Source organism: Mustela lutreola, chromosome 6 (assembly GCF_030435805.1).
Source record: "Mustela lutreola isolate mMusLut2 chromosome 6, mMusLut2.pri, whole genome shotgun sequence".
Taxonomy (NCBI): domain Eukaryota; kingdom Metazoa; phylum Chordata; class Mammalia; order Carnivora; family Mustelidae; genus Mustela; species Mustela lutreola.
In genome coordinates, this window is record NC_081295.1 from 104,105,003 (window position 1) to 104,122,366 (window position 17,364).

The 17,364-nt window shown below is 37.9% G+C and overlaps 1 protein-coding gene across 2 annotated transcripts in view; it reads left to right on the forward strand.

Moving 5' to 3' along the window:
- The window catches only part of PRIM2 (DNA primase subunit 2), a 325,522-nt gene that overhangs the window by 195,991 nt on the left and 112,167 nt on the right, over positions 1–17,364 (forward strand). For both annotated transcript variants that reach the window (XR_009354766.1, XM_059178338.1), the window contains exon 9: positions 12,448–12,520. Coding sequence is in view for 1 of the 2 variants with exons in the window: in XM_059178338.1 (XP_059034321.1) it covers positions 12,448–12,520 (73 nt within the window). In the remaining variant the exon portion in view is untranslated. The remainder of the gene's footprint in view (positions 1–12,447; positions 12,521–17,364) is intronic.

Below are 17,364 nucleotides of genomic sequence, written 5' to 3' on the forward strand. Positions count from 1 at the left end.
TTTTACTGAACCATTCCCATTTTATTGGGTATTTGTAGGTGTCTATCTGTTTGTTTGTTTTTTGGTTGTATAAACCTGTGAAGAAAAACTAAAGAATGTTAGCAGTTTCTGTATGGCCAGATAAAGTAAACTGGGAGAAGAAATGTCATATTGAAATTAAATTCCTTCACAATGAAGGAATTTAACATAGATGTTTTCTAGCAGATGGAGATAAAAACAAAGAGCAGCAGCGCAAACTAGGTGGTGTATAGTTTTTAAGAAACAAGAGAATTCATTAGTCTAAGGGTGTCATGTTGCCCAGGAAAGAAAGTGGCAGAGTTCTTAAGTGGAACCAGTGACTTGAAAAAGACAGAATTGAAGAAGCTGAATTTTAAAATTTTATTAATGCGTGTAGATTAGAATTTTCTGTTGTAGCCATATCAAATTACCACAAATTTAGTAGAGTAAAACAACACATTTTTAAATCATATAATTCTATAGGTTAGGAATCTAACATGGTCTCATCGAGAAGAAATCAAGATGTCAGCAGGGCTATGGTCCTTACTGGAGATTCTGGGGAAGAATTTGCTGCCAAGCTTATTCATAGTATTTAATTGAGTTCCTTAGAGCTATGGGTCTCAGGTCCTCGTTTCCTTGCTGGTTGTCAGTCAGGGTCCTGTCTTCACCCCTAGAAACTGCCTTATTCCCAAGGCTTTCTAGGAGCCCCTGGAGGTCTCTTTCTGGTTCTTGCATTTGGGTTCCCTCACAGAGCCAGCAACAACACATCAGGTTCTTCTTAGGGTGCAGACCTCTCTCACTTCTGCTGCTGCTGCATCTTTCTGCTTCCATCCTGAGGAAAGCCAAACCTCATATGATTGGACTGGCCCACATAGATATCCAGGATGGTCTCTCCATCTCAAGGTCTTTAACCTTAATTACATCTGCGTTGTCTCCTTTGCCATGTAATCTAACATATTTATAGGTTCCAGGGACTAGAGGGCATTGATCTGCCTGTTACAGTGAGGCGGTTCTTTTGGGGGATTGAAAACAGCTTTTCCATCACTTTTCATTGGTTTTTCAGGTAAACCACCACTTTTAATTTATACAGAATACTAAATTTTCCTGAGGATTTTTAGACAGGTTAATTCGCTTTGCTAGCTCAACATGTTTTAAAGTGGAAAAAAGGGTTACATATGATTTACAGAAACATAAATATATATATAAAATAAATATATATTTACAGAAACAAATTCGTTACTGATTTTCTTTTTAATGATGTACAAGGAACATAGGAAGATCTTTCCTGTCTCTCTGACTGGCTTTGTAGCCATGGCAAGCAAATATGTCCCCTTTGTAAATAGTCAACTTTGTAATGAGATTGTGCATAGTGGTTGTGACTCATGGAGGTACTTTGGTGTGAGAGCTCTTTGGTAAATATATGGTCATAAACCTTTTAGCATTCTAAGAGTTTGTTTTATTATCATTTATCTGACATATTTTAAGGGAACTTCTGCTCGGTGCAAGACATAGTGCTAGATTCTAAGGATGCATATTTACTTCTGTTCTTACAGGGCTTAACGTTGATCAGAAAACAGTTGAAGAATTTTAACTAAAGTAATGACAATAGATAATAATGCTTGTAGAGGAATGGCTTCTGTGTGAGTACATAGTGTCATGGAAATAAGCCTTGTGGAGTATTCTTTTTTTTTTTTTTTTTTTTAAAGATTTTATTTATTTATCAGAGAGAGAGAGGGGGAGAGAGCGAACACAGGCAGACAGAATGGCAGGCAGAGGCAGAGGGAGAAGCAGGCTCCCCGCTGAGCAAGGAGCCCGATGTGGGACTCGATCCCAGGACGCTGGGATCATGACCCGAGCCGAAGGCAGCTGCTTAACCAACTGAGCCACCCAGGCGTCCCGCCTTGTGGAGTATTCTTGCAGCTTACCTATAACTAGAGGTTTTAGGTTTCTGTTAGTCACCTGATTCCATAGTTTCTTAGCGATTTCTGGATTGTGGATGCTGGTAGTCTTTCTCGAATGCAAAATTTATGATTACTTATGCTTTTCAAGTAGTTTTATTACCTGCATTTATGAAGTTTCCTATTCTTCACTTAGTGTTTTTCTTTAAAACATTGATAGTCCTCCAGTTAAGTAAAAGAAAATTAATTAAAATGATGCTGTATGAAATAACTTTCTTAAAAAACCGAGAAAGCATTGTGATAGTAACCGTAATATATTAACAGGTAGAAAGTAATTTGTTTAGTGCTGTGCTTTCTGTAACGATGGAAGTGTTTTGTACCTGTGCTGGTCCATCCCGGTTTATTTACAAAACAAATTTAGATAAACTGGGGTGCAGAAAGACAGACTGCTAAGACTCACCAGAGGTCTAATGCCCTCTCAATTGTTTTATAACCACTATTTAGAAAGTTGTTCTATAGAAGATAATACAAAGTGAATTAAAAACTCATTTTTAATTGAGCTACCTTGGTCCGTGCCATACTGTGTACATGCAATCTAAAGGAGGCTTCTAAGGACATCCATCACATGAGTCTAAGAGCTATCTTCCCAGATCTTCCTAGAGCTCTGCCTGTAATCACCCGATTTAAAGCCCCTTCCCCAGTGCTGTATGATATTACCTTAGTCTTTTTTCTTCACAGAAACGTCACTAGCTGAAATGATCATTTTTATTTGTTAGTTTAATGTTTATTTGTCTGCATCATAAGCTCCATGAGAGCAAGAAATTTGTCATCTTTATTTTATCTTTCCATCACTTACAACAATGGCTGGCAAAATAAGTGAACACTTGAATGGGTGAATGAATGGGAGAAAACACTTTCAGGTTTTAAAAATTTTACCTCTTACTTAGTTTTTTAAAGCTACTGTTAAAAATTCAACTGAATGAATTTTAAAGAACTTAACTGGCTTTTTTTCAGTGATTCATGAATCGGGCATGAATTATAGTCTAACAGTCTAGTCTAACAGAATTCTAGTCTAACAGAAACGGGCTGTAAGGAGCTTGTACAGAATGGAAGACCTCCATAGGCAAAATGGAGTAGGAACAAGGAAATTATACTAGATAAAAAGAGGCTTGACTATTGCAAGGTCACTTTTCTATAGGGCATGGAAGGCGTCTGTCAGGCAGATTACCTAACTAGTGCTGATTAGGTGATTGCTGATTCGCTGGTTTAAGATTCCATTTCTGGGAGAGCGCAAAGTGTATTGAAGTCTTAATTTCATGTTGTAGGGCTTAGTGTAAGTGACTTCATTCTGGGACCTGTTGTCTTATTTTTAACACTACTAAATTTTGAGAATGAATGAGATGGTAGTTGAGACAGAAAGCTGGTGGCTTTTCTCTCATTTCCAAGGAAAAATTCTGGTAAAGATTCCACCTTTGCAGAAATTCAGTGCTGGTTTTATCCTTTGGGGGTTTGGGACTCTCATGAAATCAGGAACTAATCATGGACGACTGAGAGTACTTTCTGTTTTTCAGGGTGACCTCAGAAGAGAAATCCCCTGTTTTCCTCCGCAATAAATTCAGATTTTGAAAACATGCATTTAAAAAGGAAACAAAAGGGGTGCTTGGCTCAGTGGCTTAAAGCCTCTGCCTTCGGCTCAGGTCATGATCCCAGGGTCCTGGGATCGAGCTCCGCATCGAGCTCTCTGCTCAGTGGGGAGCCTGCTTCCTCCTCTCTCTCTGCCTGCCGCTCTGCCCCCTTGTGATTTCTATCTGTCAAATAAATAAATAAATCTTAAAAAAAAAAAACCTATTATGTACTTTGATAGGTTTATCTATGAAAGGAAAGCTTTAAGTATTATGAACCAGTATAAATGGCTGTTCAAAGCCAAAGAATTATATAGGGAAAGCATGTGACTTCTGGACCGTGACTTTAATTTAGGTCTTCATTAGCTCTCCCTTTCATCTCATCTTTCTCCTGTTCCTCTCAGAATCCCCAAAATCTTATGTCCCTGGTTCTCTGCTATTATTAGGAAACAGATGTGAGGGGTAATCCTAGAATGACATAAACTGGTGATAGCCAATTTCAGAAACATTCTACATTCTGTAAATTACTTTTGAGGGAATGAGAAGGTACCCATTAATTTAATGTATTAATTCTGTTCAGTGTTGGAACTTTATTCCATGGTCCCTCCACCCCTCAATTTTTCATTACCACTCTCTCAGGCAGCGTTTTCTTACTGTAGTCATTTGACTGTTCTAGGTCAACACCAAATCAGAAGAGCTTCTCTTTAAGGGTCATTATATTACCAGAATATACACTAAGAACATGAAGGAATATAACAAATTTACTTAGGAAAATGGAGATGTTGTTGGGGGCTTAAATGTGTATATTGAGGGGTGCCTGGGTGGCTCAGTTGTTTGAACATTTGACTCTTAATTTTGGCTCAGGTCAAGATCTCAGAGTTGTTAAGAATGAGCCCCATGTCGGACTCCATGCTCAGTGCGGAGTCTTGAGATTCTCTCTCCCTCTCCCTCTGCCCCTCACACCCCCTCAAAAAAATGTGTATATTGAAAATACCTATGTAAGGCTATAGTTTGTATCTTATAAGGCTGTTTGTATTTTAGTTTTTAAGTCAATTTTATTGAGGTATAATTTATATACAATGAAATGCACTAATTTTAAGGGTATACTCTTTAGGGTATAATGACTTGACTTTTGTAAGGTAGAGGCATTTTTGATAGAGAAATGAGATGCAGCTTTTAGTTGTCTTACAGTTAATTGGCTTATTGCAGCTTAGAAATTGGAATAAATAGGAAAATATGGAAAAATGAAGCCAACCTAAATTAAAGTAGAAGTTGTGCTGTGTATAGTTCTTACCCAGTATAGGAATATATGAGCCTGATTTTTATTGGATATAGTCTCTTGGAATCATACAGATTCTCTCAGTTGTAGAGAAATATAGATCATTACACTGTGTATTGTCTGGCGGTAGTTTTTTGGGGGTTTTTTAAATGTAAAATTGAGTAAACCATGCTTGTGGAAAAATAATTTACATTCAATTTATACAGAATTTTATTGATTGTGTTCTCATTTGGAATAACTGCAGGGAAAATCACCTGGGCTAACACCAGTTGGATACCATTTACTAGGGATTTAGCTTGTAAAAAGAAACTCATTTCAGTTTCAGTGGTGACAGCTGTTGAGTGAATTTTCCTGTGATATCCTTCACAGCAGGAAATGATATATTGTAACTTCATCTTCCTTGATATCTTACCACCCGGTAAATCCAAACTTTCGGGACTGTGCTTTCTAAATGTCTGAATAGCCAGCTTATGTGGGCAGGCGGTTTTTTTTCAAAATCCAAAATTGTGGGTAAAATTGTAATTGTAAAAGTGGATATATGGGTGATACACAAAACCTTTGTTTCCTCTTTTCTGAAATTGTTTTTTCATTTGTGCCATGATCACACCTGGCTTTATGTGAAAAGGTTGTATTGGAACTTGATATACTTTTATAGAATGATGTAGGAGATTACAGTGCATTTTGAAAGATGTATTAGCTTACTTCTTAATGGTTCATATAAATATGTTTCCTTGATGCAGAGATCAGTTTTGATTACTTGTGATGCATTCTTCACTGGCTTTTTTATTTTATACCAGTTTTTAAGATATGATAAACTATAGGCTGCCAGACAGAAATAGTGTTAACCTCTTTAGGTTCAAGAGTACTGGGAAATGCTTGACAAAGAAAGGAAATATATTTTATATGCTGTTGTTTTATGACCTTCAGAATCTATCTGTTGTTGGGGAAGGAGGGCAGAGAGACCTTCCCTGAGGATGGGAGAGGAATTCTTTCCAGTCTGGCCCAGGGTTTTGCTGTCATCCGTATTCATATCCCACCTACCATGCACGGCTTCTTACAAATGAGAGAAGAATGGACAGTTATAATTAGGTGTTGAAGTGGGCGGCAGCTTCCCAAACTCCCAAATAGAAATGTATTAGAGCTTCCCCCCCAAAAAAGAAACATTTCAGGTTACCTCCAAATTAATCAGAATTCAAGATTGCATTCCGAATACTTTAGGTGGCAAACTGTGGGTAAAGTTTAAAAACCTGATTCCTAAGTGAAATGTGAAAATAAGCACATTTGGAATAGACTTGAGACACTTCCCTTAGTGGACCCAATTGCAGTTTTATTCTGCTTATGACTAGCAGATACCAATCTTAACTTGAAGTAAGGGTAAGTCAGTTGGCTGTCATACAGGTATGCCTAGTGCCCAAGAGGATTATTTGATTGCTACATGTTGTTATGCCCCCCTCCTACTGTGTAACAGTACTGTCCAGTAAAAACATGAGAGCCACATGAACCAAATGTAAGCTTCATATGTAATCTTATGTATGTATGTACTTATTTGTTTATTAGGGAGGGGGAGAGGGGCAGTGAGAGAGGGAGAGATAAATCTTAAGTCGGCTCCATGCCCATTGTGGAGCCTGACATGGGGCTTGATCTCACAACCCTGAGATGATGACCTGAGCTGAAATCAAGAGTAGGGTGCTTCACTGGCTGAGCCACCCAGGAACCCCCAAATTTAAAAATACCTAAGTGAAATTAATTTTAATACTATCTTAACTCATACCCAAAATATCATTTCAACATGTAATTAATACAGAAGATGTTTAATGAAATGTTTTACAATATTTTTTCATACTAAGTCTTTGAAACCCATGTATACTTTATATTTATTGAACTTCTGAATTCAGACTAAGCTACATTTCAAGTGCTCAGTGATCATATTTGGCAAATGGCTGCTATATTGGCCAGTGTAACTCTACAAGATTGGATTCCCTTGAAATTTCCTCTGTTCAAGGTTGAATTTTTACACTTCGGAAACTTTCTAAGAGTGTGAGTATAGGCAAAACTTTCCAGATCATGAGGTTATTCAAGGACATCTAAGTTCTCTTACTTCAAGATTAAATATTTTATATGATAGTATAAAGGAAGTAGGAAAGAAAATGTATTTTCTTCCAATATTCAGGAGAAGAAACTGGTAAATGTTAAGAATAAAGAAAATCAATAACCTAATATATTTAGGACTGAATGAGCATGACAATAATGATGGCAATTTGAGTGAAGAATGTGATAAACTTTTTAAAAGATATCTCATTAGATCCTCGCAACAGCCCTTAAGAAAGGTACTTTTGTGCTCCCTTTTATGATCTCTGTTTAATAGTGGGGAAACAAAGAGAATAAAAGGTGTTTACCAAGTCACACAGATAGTGAGTGTATGCAAGCCCATGACTAGTGGATTCTGAAACCTGTAATCTTCATCACTCTGCTTCTTCCCTTATTCTGTTGTGCCCCCGTGTCTGGCTTGGACAAATTGGACCTGGAAAATGTATCAAACACAGAGGAGCTGGAGCTAATTCCTAAAATGTTGTAACTATGCCGTGACTCCTTGTTTACTCCCTCGAGTTTTCATCCCTGGTTAGAAAAGGAGAAAATGAAGTGATTACCTGTGAAAAGCTGACTTTCGACCTTCCGTTTTGTCAGTTATGCCCTGTGGCATTTATATCACAGTAGTGGAGCTCGTGAATACTACTCTTGGAGCCGAGGTGTGATGATTCATCTTCTGCTAACGATCAACACCACAGCATGAAACGACTGTTTTTTTCCTTTTTTTTTCTTAACCCGGTAATCTTGCAGTGAGACTCACAAATCCACTTTCATGTAACTACTTCTTTTTGTTTTCAGCTCTCAGTTTCAGTACTCAGAAACAGTTCCCTGTTGAGTACCTAAGTGCTCATATTGATATTTGTGGTGCATTGAACAGGACTTGAATTTCTGTTGTTTCTGCCTTTCACTCGTGATTCGCAGATCAGATATATGCAGATGTATCTGTTGCAGATTTTTTTTTTTTTTTTTTTTTTTTTTAAAGATTTTATTTATTTATTTATTTGACAGAGAGAAATCACAAGTAGATGGAGAGGCAGGCAGAGAGAGAGAGGGAGGGAAGCAGGCTCCCTGCCGAGCAGAGAGCCCGATGCGGGACTCGATCCCAGGACCCTGAGATCATGACCTGAGCCGAAGGCAGCGGCTTAACCCACTGAGCCACCCAGGCGCCCCTCTGTTGCAGATTTATCTATATGTATATCTACTGTATTTTTATTCTATAAATTAGATGTTGTGTATAGTGTTTGGGGAAAACTCCAGTCTGTGTTGATGTGATTAATTATACCTTCCTGTGACAGTCATCCTTCCACACCCCACACCCCCCCACCCCCGCTGGATTGAGTGAATTTGATTTAAAATAGGGTCATTTTAAATTTGGTCATGTAAATATGTATTATGTATATTTTGAAAGGCTTTTCAACCTTTGAGTTTTTAATTTATTTGAAACTTATTTTTATAATTTTCTATTTACTGTGATTTTTTAGCTGTATTGGAAAACTAATTGGGCTTACCTCTTACTATTTAACGATCAAGGTAATAAGGAGGAGAAAAGTTCCTCAAATATGACTGAGTTGTCATGGAAATCCTTAATAAATGATTGAGTGGCTAAAGGGACTCTTAAAACTTTTGGGGGTTTTTTTTGGTTTGTTTGGATTTTTGTTTTGTTTTTGGTAATTAGAATTAGATGAGGACAATGACTGGGATGTGGGAAAAGTCTGCTATAGAGAGTATGATAAAAACTAAACTTTGTGGGCTACTGGTTGGCTCAGTGGTTTAAAGCTTCTGCCTTTGGCTTAGGTCATGATCCCAGGGTCCTGGGATTGAGCCCCGCATCCCTCTCTCTCTCTCTGCCTGCCTCTCTGCCTACTTGTGATCTCTCTCTCTGTCAAATAAATAAAATCTTTAAAAAAAAAAGATTTTATTTATTTATTGGACAGATCACAAGCAGGCAGAGAGGCAGGCAGAGAGAGAGAGAGAGAGAGAGAGGAGGAATTAGGCTCCCCACCGAGCAGAGAGCCCGATGCGGGGCTCAATCCCAGGGCCCCAGGATCATGACCTGAGCTGAAGGCAGAGGTTTTAACCCACTGAGCCACCCAAGCGCCCCTGGAAATTGTTTTTGTTGTTAAAAATTACTATGCCTGTGTTTCCACAAACAGTGATTAAAAAGTATTCATAAAATTGATCTATTTTTTTAATCAAGAAAATAATATGACAGTTCATTATTTATGTTTTTGTTCATTAGTGTAGCAGCTGCATTCATTTGGAAGTAGGATGATAAAAAGTTGACTTGAACATTGAATGTGGTATAAAGGTGCCTCACCTTTCCTGGGTACCTCTTAGAAGCCTCATTTAGTGACATCCCTTGACATTTCAAGTAAAAGCCCCAAGATCCAGTTTCATGAGCTAATGTGAATTGTTCTTAACGATTTTTATTCATTATGGTGGCATTATTTGTTTTTTTTCTTCGTTCTTTGCCTTCCTTTCTCCACCTGTTGCCATCACTTCAGCCTCTCACCCTTTCTTGCCTGTAATAATGCAATATTCTAACTAAATTGCTGTTGCCTAGCCCCTACCCTTTTTAGTCATTCTCCACACTGCTTGCTTTTTCAAATGTAAATATTTTTGTAAATTCTTGCCTGTAATCTTTTCCTAATTCTTTGTTGCCTCCATCGTGTTGGATACAGTGCTTCTTGTGATTTGCCTTTCTTGTATCTGAGGTTTCCTGTCATCTCGGTTTCATCTATCCACTCCTAGTTCAGACATGTATTAAATAGCTGTGATAGACCAACTCCCTAACCGAATCATGGGATGTGCCTTCTGGTCATGAATGAGCGGAGGAGAAATCTCAATCCTAATTCTGATGCTTAACATCTTCATTTGCATCATTTTTGCTCCCATGGGTTTCATGCTCGCCCTTACTGGGTTGGCTGGTGGCCATCTCTCTATTAATATTTTTAGAAGTATGATGTCTATATACAGTTTCCTTATATTGTCGGTAGTTATTTATATCCTCCAGTAGGCCTTTGCATTAATCATTGTTACCATTCTCTTTAACTTTTTTTTTTCCCCCTTGGAATTTAGCTCTTTTGCATAGCCATCAAAGTATTAAGGGACAGGCATTTTACAGTGCCATTCAGGCATGTGTGTGTCCTCTTAAATGTCTTCTTTTTTTGTTTGTATCCTGCAGTAATCTGGACCGAGAACTTTCTTGTAGTATGCTATATTTTCCTTTGTCTCTGTTTACTCAGTAACAACACTTATGTTTATACATCATGTTGCTGTTTGTAAGAGAACATTTGCATTTGTTAAGCTTTTTGATCTGAAAAAAAGCTTAGATGATTGTGGTCAATCTGTAGCTGGAGAAGAGAAGCCAGGTTAGCAGAGTGGCCTGGTCTTTCACAGCAGTAATGGCTCCTCCACAGGCTCATGCTGCTTCCTCCCCTGTCCTGTCTTTTTTGTACTTCCTGGCCAAGATTGCAGTTGCTCTGTGGACTGGAATATGATTTTCTGATTTTCTTTAGCACTTTGAATATATCATTTCATTTCTCCAGCATTTCTGTCACTTAGGCAGTGCTGGCATCATTAGTTCCAGTTTACAAATGAGGCTAGTAAATGACTTGCCTTAGTTTGCCAAACCAGTACATTCAAAAACAAAAACAAAAATGGATCTTCAGATTCCAGCCTACTGCTATTTTCATTGCCTCATGCTGCCTCTTTGCTCTACTGTAAGATATGTTGGAAAGTGAAAGATGTCTTTATTCTAGGGATTCTACTGAAACAACTCTCTGGTTGGACTCTGAATTAAAATGTAAAATACTTACATTAAATGACAACTGTTGGCTTAATTCAGCATGAGGTTTGTATGCCATGCTGCTACTTTGATAAAAGGAAAGGATGGAATCCAATGATACAATAATTGTCAGAAATATATCAAAAATATGTGAAGGGAGAAATAATACCAAGGGCAAGAGGATGTGTTTTAGGCCATGGGATCATTCTGTACTACTCTGGCATTCCTTCCGCTCATCCTGCTCTCAGAGTAATTCTCAGGCCATTCTTAGCCCATGGAGGGAGGACTCTTGGGAGGGAAAACCTGCATTTTGAACAGTCTCCCAACCAGTGACTTCAGCATCCCAAGATATACTCTAGTTTTGCTCCATAATTCATACCCATTGTTTAATCAGCAGATGGACTGATTACAAGATTTGTAGCCTTTCTGCAGAGTATCTTGAGTGTGCATATTGTTCAGCAAGAATCTGTACTGAGCAAGTATTAAGCAGAGAGTCTGGAATTCTTTATGATTGTAATGATGATTTACTCCAGAATTTCCCTTTAGTTGTGGATCTGCATAAACTTTGGTTTGATTGTGGTTTTCTATGTAATCTAGCAGCTGTTGTTCGTTATGTCATACCTGAATATCTGCCTCTGAATCAGGGTTGATGGAGGTGGGCATTGTGTCAAGGAGCTGATAATTTGCAAAGGTAGATGGCTTTAGATAGTATATACCATGCTGTATTTCCTAATTTGTAAATAATGCAACAGGAAATGTATTGCAGGGAAGAGGATGGAATGGAATAGTGAAGAATTGGAATGGAGAATTAAAAGGTGGAGTTCCTGCTGCACTGCTGACTTCCTTTCTGATCTAACAAGTTTCTAATTCCTCTGAGCCCCCATTTCCTTATTTGTCAAATATAAAATAAACATGCTCTCTCAGGGTTATTGTGAGGATGTAATTAGAGGATATAGATAAAGTCTCTACCCGTGAAAAGTGCTATTCAGATGTCACTTGCTTTGCTAAACAGTGATTGCCATATGTCAGGTCCTTGAACAGAAATTAGTTCAGGGGTGCCTGGGTGGTGCACTTGGTTAAGCTTCGGACTCTTGATTTTGGCTCAGGTTTTGATCTCTGGGTCATGAGATCCAGCCCTTCGTGGGCTCCGTGCCCCGTGCAGAATCTGCTTGAGAGTCAGTCTCTCCCTCTGCCCCTTCCCTGTGCTCACACGTGCTTTCTCTCTCTCTCAAATAAATAATCTTAAAAAAAAAAAAAATTATTGCAGGCTAGACTTCTTATCAAGACTGCAAAACAGGCATTATTGTCTCCATTTGACAGATTATTTACCAAATAATTACCAAATACCAAATTATTTACCAAATTATTATAACTTGGGATAGAGAGAGTTTACAGAACTTACTGAAGGACCTATGTTAGTAAGTGATGGTTCCTCATTTAAGCTCCGGTTTATTCTTTGCTATGCTGCCATGCTATTAATAAGGGATCAGTAGTAGAGATTTGAGCTTTAACAACAGTTTGCATTATGCTTATAGAAATAGAATGTTACACTAGGAATTAGGAGATCCAGACAGTCACTATATTTTTGTATTACTTTTGGGTAAGTTATTTAAGTGTATTCTGTTAAATATCTCTAAATCACTTGGCTGTGTTTCTGTTTAAGATTGATATGTAAAATGTCTTACTGTGATTTTAATCTGTATCAGAATAAATTTCCTTTGAAGTGATTAAAATATATCATACAAAACCCATTTTAATATTTTCTTTTTATTTTAGTCATTCTTACACTGGTCAAGATTACAGCACACAGAAAAATGCTGGGAAGATTTCTTTGGATCAGATTGATTCGGTAAGCATCTCATTCTTGTAATAAAACTTAGACCTTTGTCAATGAGGAAGCACAGATTTTCTTCAGAGATTATTTTGGGGTGAGAAGATGGGAGATATTGTCATTTCATTGCTTGCCAATCATTTTTAAAGGAGATCCTCTATGTTATACATGTGATTTTTTTTTTTTTTTTTTTTTTTTTAGTTACAGAAAAACCAAACTTAGTTAGAAAATTATTTGTATTGTGATAGAATTTTTTTTTTTTTTAAGAGGGGGAAGCAGGGTCAGGGCAGAGGGAGAGGAAGAGAGAGAATCTGAAGCAGGCTCTCCAAGCCCAGTGAAGAGCTGATGGGGGGCTTGATCTTACGACCCTGAGGCCATGACTTGAGCTGAAACCAAGAATCGGACGCTTAACTGACCAAGACATGGCAGGTGTCCCTGATAAACAGATTTTAAGCATTTATTTCAAAGGGGAATTCTTTTAATTGATGATAGCTAAAAAGTGTTTGTGTGTTTATGTTTTAATATTTTATACATTGAGGGGTACCTGGCTGGCTCCTTTGGAAGAGCATGTGACTCTTGATCTCTGGGTTGTGTTTGAGCCCCACATTAAGTGTAGAAATTACTTAAATATATAAACTTTAAAATAAATTGAGTGAATGAGTGAATGCCCACCTACCTACCTACTAACCTACCTACCTACCTACCATCCTTACATACGGAGAAGAGGAGAAATGGGAAATACTAAGTATATCAGTTTGCTAGGGCTGCTATAACAAAATACTACAGACTGATGCCTTACAAAACAGAATTCTATTTTCTCACAGTTCTGGAGGCTAGTATCCTGAAATGAAGGTGTCGGCACATCCAAGGACTCTTTCCTTGGATTTTAGATGGTCACCTTCTTCGTGTGTTCTCACGTGTTTTTCGCAGCATGCTCCTGGATCCCTGGCAACTCTTCCTCTTCTTGGGACACCAGTCACATTGGACTAGGGCCCCAACCCTATGACCTCATTTAACTTTAATTACCTCTTTAAAGACCTCATCTCCAAATACAGTCACATTCTGGGATCTTGGGACTAGGACTTCCACACATGAATTTTGGGAGATTACAGTTCATTTCATAACACTGAGTATAGGCTCCTGTGCTTGTATTGCCTCTAGATTAGTGGACAGCTCATTTCATCTTCACTCTGTGGTTCAATAGTAGAAGGAAAGGGTAGCATACTTGACTAAAATTTATAGAATTTCTCTTGAATGCATTGTAGAATTTCTGCTCTGTCCCAAAAAGGGAAACCACACCAGCCATAAATAATCTTTGTTTAGATAGTTAACAAATTATTTACAATAAATTAAAAATATACTGATATTTTAATGCTTAGACACAAGAAAAAGGTGAGTAGGGAGAGACCAGGAGTTTTGAGAGACCAGAATGAATAAGTTGTTTTCCTGTTTGGAAAAATTATAATCAAGTATTTGCAGTTAATATGTCTAGAAATAACAATAAGTTGCCCACTTTGTACAGTTGAATTGGAATTTGTTCTTAAGGATGCTGCATTCTTTACTTTTCTCAAACAGTTATTATCACTAACACTTCTTCCCTGCCATACGATTTATGTTTGTATTATATGAATGGTTAGAAGTTAATTTTATTCCTAATTCTATCAAGATGTTTTCCCATTCATAAGCAGCTATGAACTTCAGTGGATACTGTGGGAGAGCATAGAAATATAATCATTAATTCATTTGCTGAATATATATTGAGCCCATCAATTATGTACCAGCTACTGTGCTGTGGGTGCAGAGGTGAATGAAACAAAAAATTCCTCTCCCTTCATGGACCTTACTTGAGGGAGGTGTAGACAATGTAGTAAATAATAAATAAGCAATGTCATGATAAATTATCTTAAGTTGCTATGATAATCCTATCTGTAGGTTTCTGTGTGAGACCCTGTGCTAAATTGATAAAGATACATCTTTATCTGACCTCTTCCTAACTATATTGTCTCATTCATTAACATATCCCTTGATATCCTCAGTTTCTTCTTCAAATGTTTTTAGATTTTTCTACTAACTGAAATCTGACTCCCTCAATGACACTGTTCCTCCAGTGGTCCTCTCAAGTGGAGGCTGTCCCCACCCACACTCTGGCCCTCCACCATCTTAATTTGGTATGAGATAAATGTCTTCCTTGTTCTGTATTACTATTTCCAAATCATTTCTCTGCCTTCCACTGGCAAAGCGCCAGCTCCTTTTTTTTTTTTTTTTTTAAAGATTGTATTTATTGGTGTGCCTGGATGGCTCAGTGAGTTAAAGCCTCTGCCTTCAGCTGAGGTCATGATCCCAGGGTCCTGGGATCGAGCCCCGCATCGGGCTCTCTGCTCAGCAGGGAGCCTTCTTCCTCCCCCCTCTCTCTCTACCTGCCTCTCTGCCTACTTGTGATCTCTGTCTGTCAAATAAATAAATAGAATCTTAAACAAAAAAATAAAAAAATAAAAAATTTATTTATTTATTTGACAGACAGAGATCACAAGCGGAGGTGGGGGGAAGCAGGCTCCTTGCTGAGCAGAGAGCCCATGCGGGGCTCAATCCCAGGACCCTGGGATCATGACCTGAGCTGAAGGCAGAGGCTGTAACCCACTGAGCCACCCAGGCACCCTGCTCCAGCTCCTTTAAAGCACTGTAATCCCATTATGCCACCTGATAGTTATCCTTGTTGCTGGTGCCCCCACCTCCTGCCCTCATCCACTGTAGCACGCTGGCATGGTCTCTTGTACTAGCACTACTCTTGTTATTGTTCCTGGCCTCTGCAATATCCATGTTAATAATTCATCCATAACCTGGTCTTATAATTCCTTTGTCTGCTCAGTATCCACAATCATTTTTCTGACCCGTTGTTGCCAACCCTAGACCCTAAGTTTTAAATTTCTATTATTTCAGCTACTTCCAAAGTCTCTTTTAAGTGTCTTCCTAGCTTCTCTATATAGTCTGTTCACTATACAACAGCCAGAGTTCTCTTTGTTGTCAGATCATGTCAGTTTTCTGACATACCCTCTATTGAGTTTCCATCACATCTAGACTAAAATCCAAACTCATAACTATGGCCTATAATGTCATGTACAGTTAATATTCTAACTTCTTCTCTGTTCTGGCCCGTTCACAGGTTCCAGCCACTGGACCTTCTTGCTATCTCTTGAGCATATCATATTCATTCCTTCTCAAGGTCTTAGCTTTTGTTTCCTTTACCTGGATCTCATTTGACTAGAATCCTACTTAAAATATACATCTTAGTGCAATTCCGTCTCCTCAGAGAGGCTTCATTGGCTACCTAAATTAAAGCATTCCTCTCTTTTTTATACTTAATCACATAACTCTGTTTCCAGGGATTTGGGAATTATCTCTATTTATGTCTGTGTTCACTGTCTGTCTTTTCCCATTAGAATGTAAGATCCTTGCACTGCTGGTTTCCCAAAGCTATACACAGAGTAGTGTTCAGTTGATATTTAGTGATTGAGTGAGTAAAAAGTATTTAAGGAATTGTGCCAAAGGAAGCTGAAGTTGAACTGAGTCTTAACAAATGGTTTGGCTTTGACTAGATGGCCTGGGGAGGAGAAGGGGTAGTATCCCAGGCAGGGTCAATGGAGTGACAAAAGTGAGAAGGTACAAAACATGACTGTGTGATCATGGAATAATCTAGCTGACTGGAGTAAAGGCTTTATATTGGCATAGTAGCATACTGGCCTTTTTAATCCCTCACAGTGCTTCCATGGCACTTGATTTATGCCTTTGTTAGAGCTCCCATTATAATTGATTTATGAGAGTTAACTTGTATAGTAGTGACTGTTTCCTTTTATTTCACTTAAGTGAAGTAAAGGGGAAAATTACATGCTACTCTTCTTATTTCCCAAACCACCCAATACCTGTTTGTTCTGTTACATATAATTGAAAAGTAGTTAGTTACAGACATTGACAGAACCTTGCCTGTTCCTACTAAGGATGTTAAATTTCAGTGGTGTTTTTGGATTGGAACAAAGTTTAAGAAAAATAATTCGGTAATAGTATGAAGGAACAAGAAGGAAGGCATGAAAACAGTAGTCCTGGCAAGGCAGGATAGAGGCCTGACTGGACTAGGTTGGGGATAGAAGAATTTCAAAGTTGTTAATATGAGAGGTTGAAAAAACTGAATGTCCTCTGCAGGGAGCAGCAAAGAGAAACAAAGTGAGACCTGCTCCCACTTTGGCAAAGTTGAACTTGCCAAGGATTACATGAGGGGGTGAGAATTTAAGTCTTGGAAGAAGGATATTGAGAAAGTAAAGAGAATGCAGCTGAAACCATAAATGGAAAAGTTGTTCTTTTTTACTAATGATTTCTTTAATACATTTTTTTGAACTTACCTTTTGAGAATGATTTCTCTTACTTTTGTGTTCTACTTTGTATTTAGATTATTCTAAAATTTCATCTGTGATTCAGCAATTGTGTTTTTGCACATTTATCCCAGGGAAATGAAATTTCATATTCATATAAAAACCTATACATTCATTAATTTGGAATAGCCCTGAGCTCAAAGCAACCTAGCTCCTTTAACAAGTGAATAGCTAAGCAATTTGTGGTACATCCCTACCATGGAATATTATCCAGCAATAAAAAAAGGAATGGATGCTTGATACTTGCAACAATTTAGATGAATTTTGTGGGAATTATGCTGAGTAAAAAAGCCAAAATATTATATACTATATAATACACTCTTGAAATGACAAAATTAGAGAGATGAAGAACAGATTAGTGGTTACCCAGTGTTAGAGAGTAGTAGGGGCTAAGATCTCTAAGACTAGTGGATTATATCAATGTCAGTTTCTTGGTTGTGA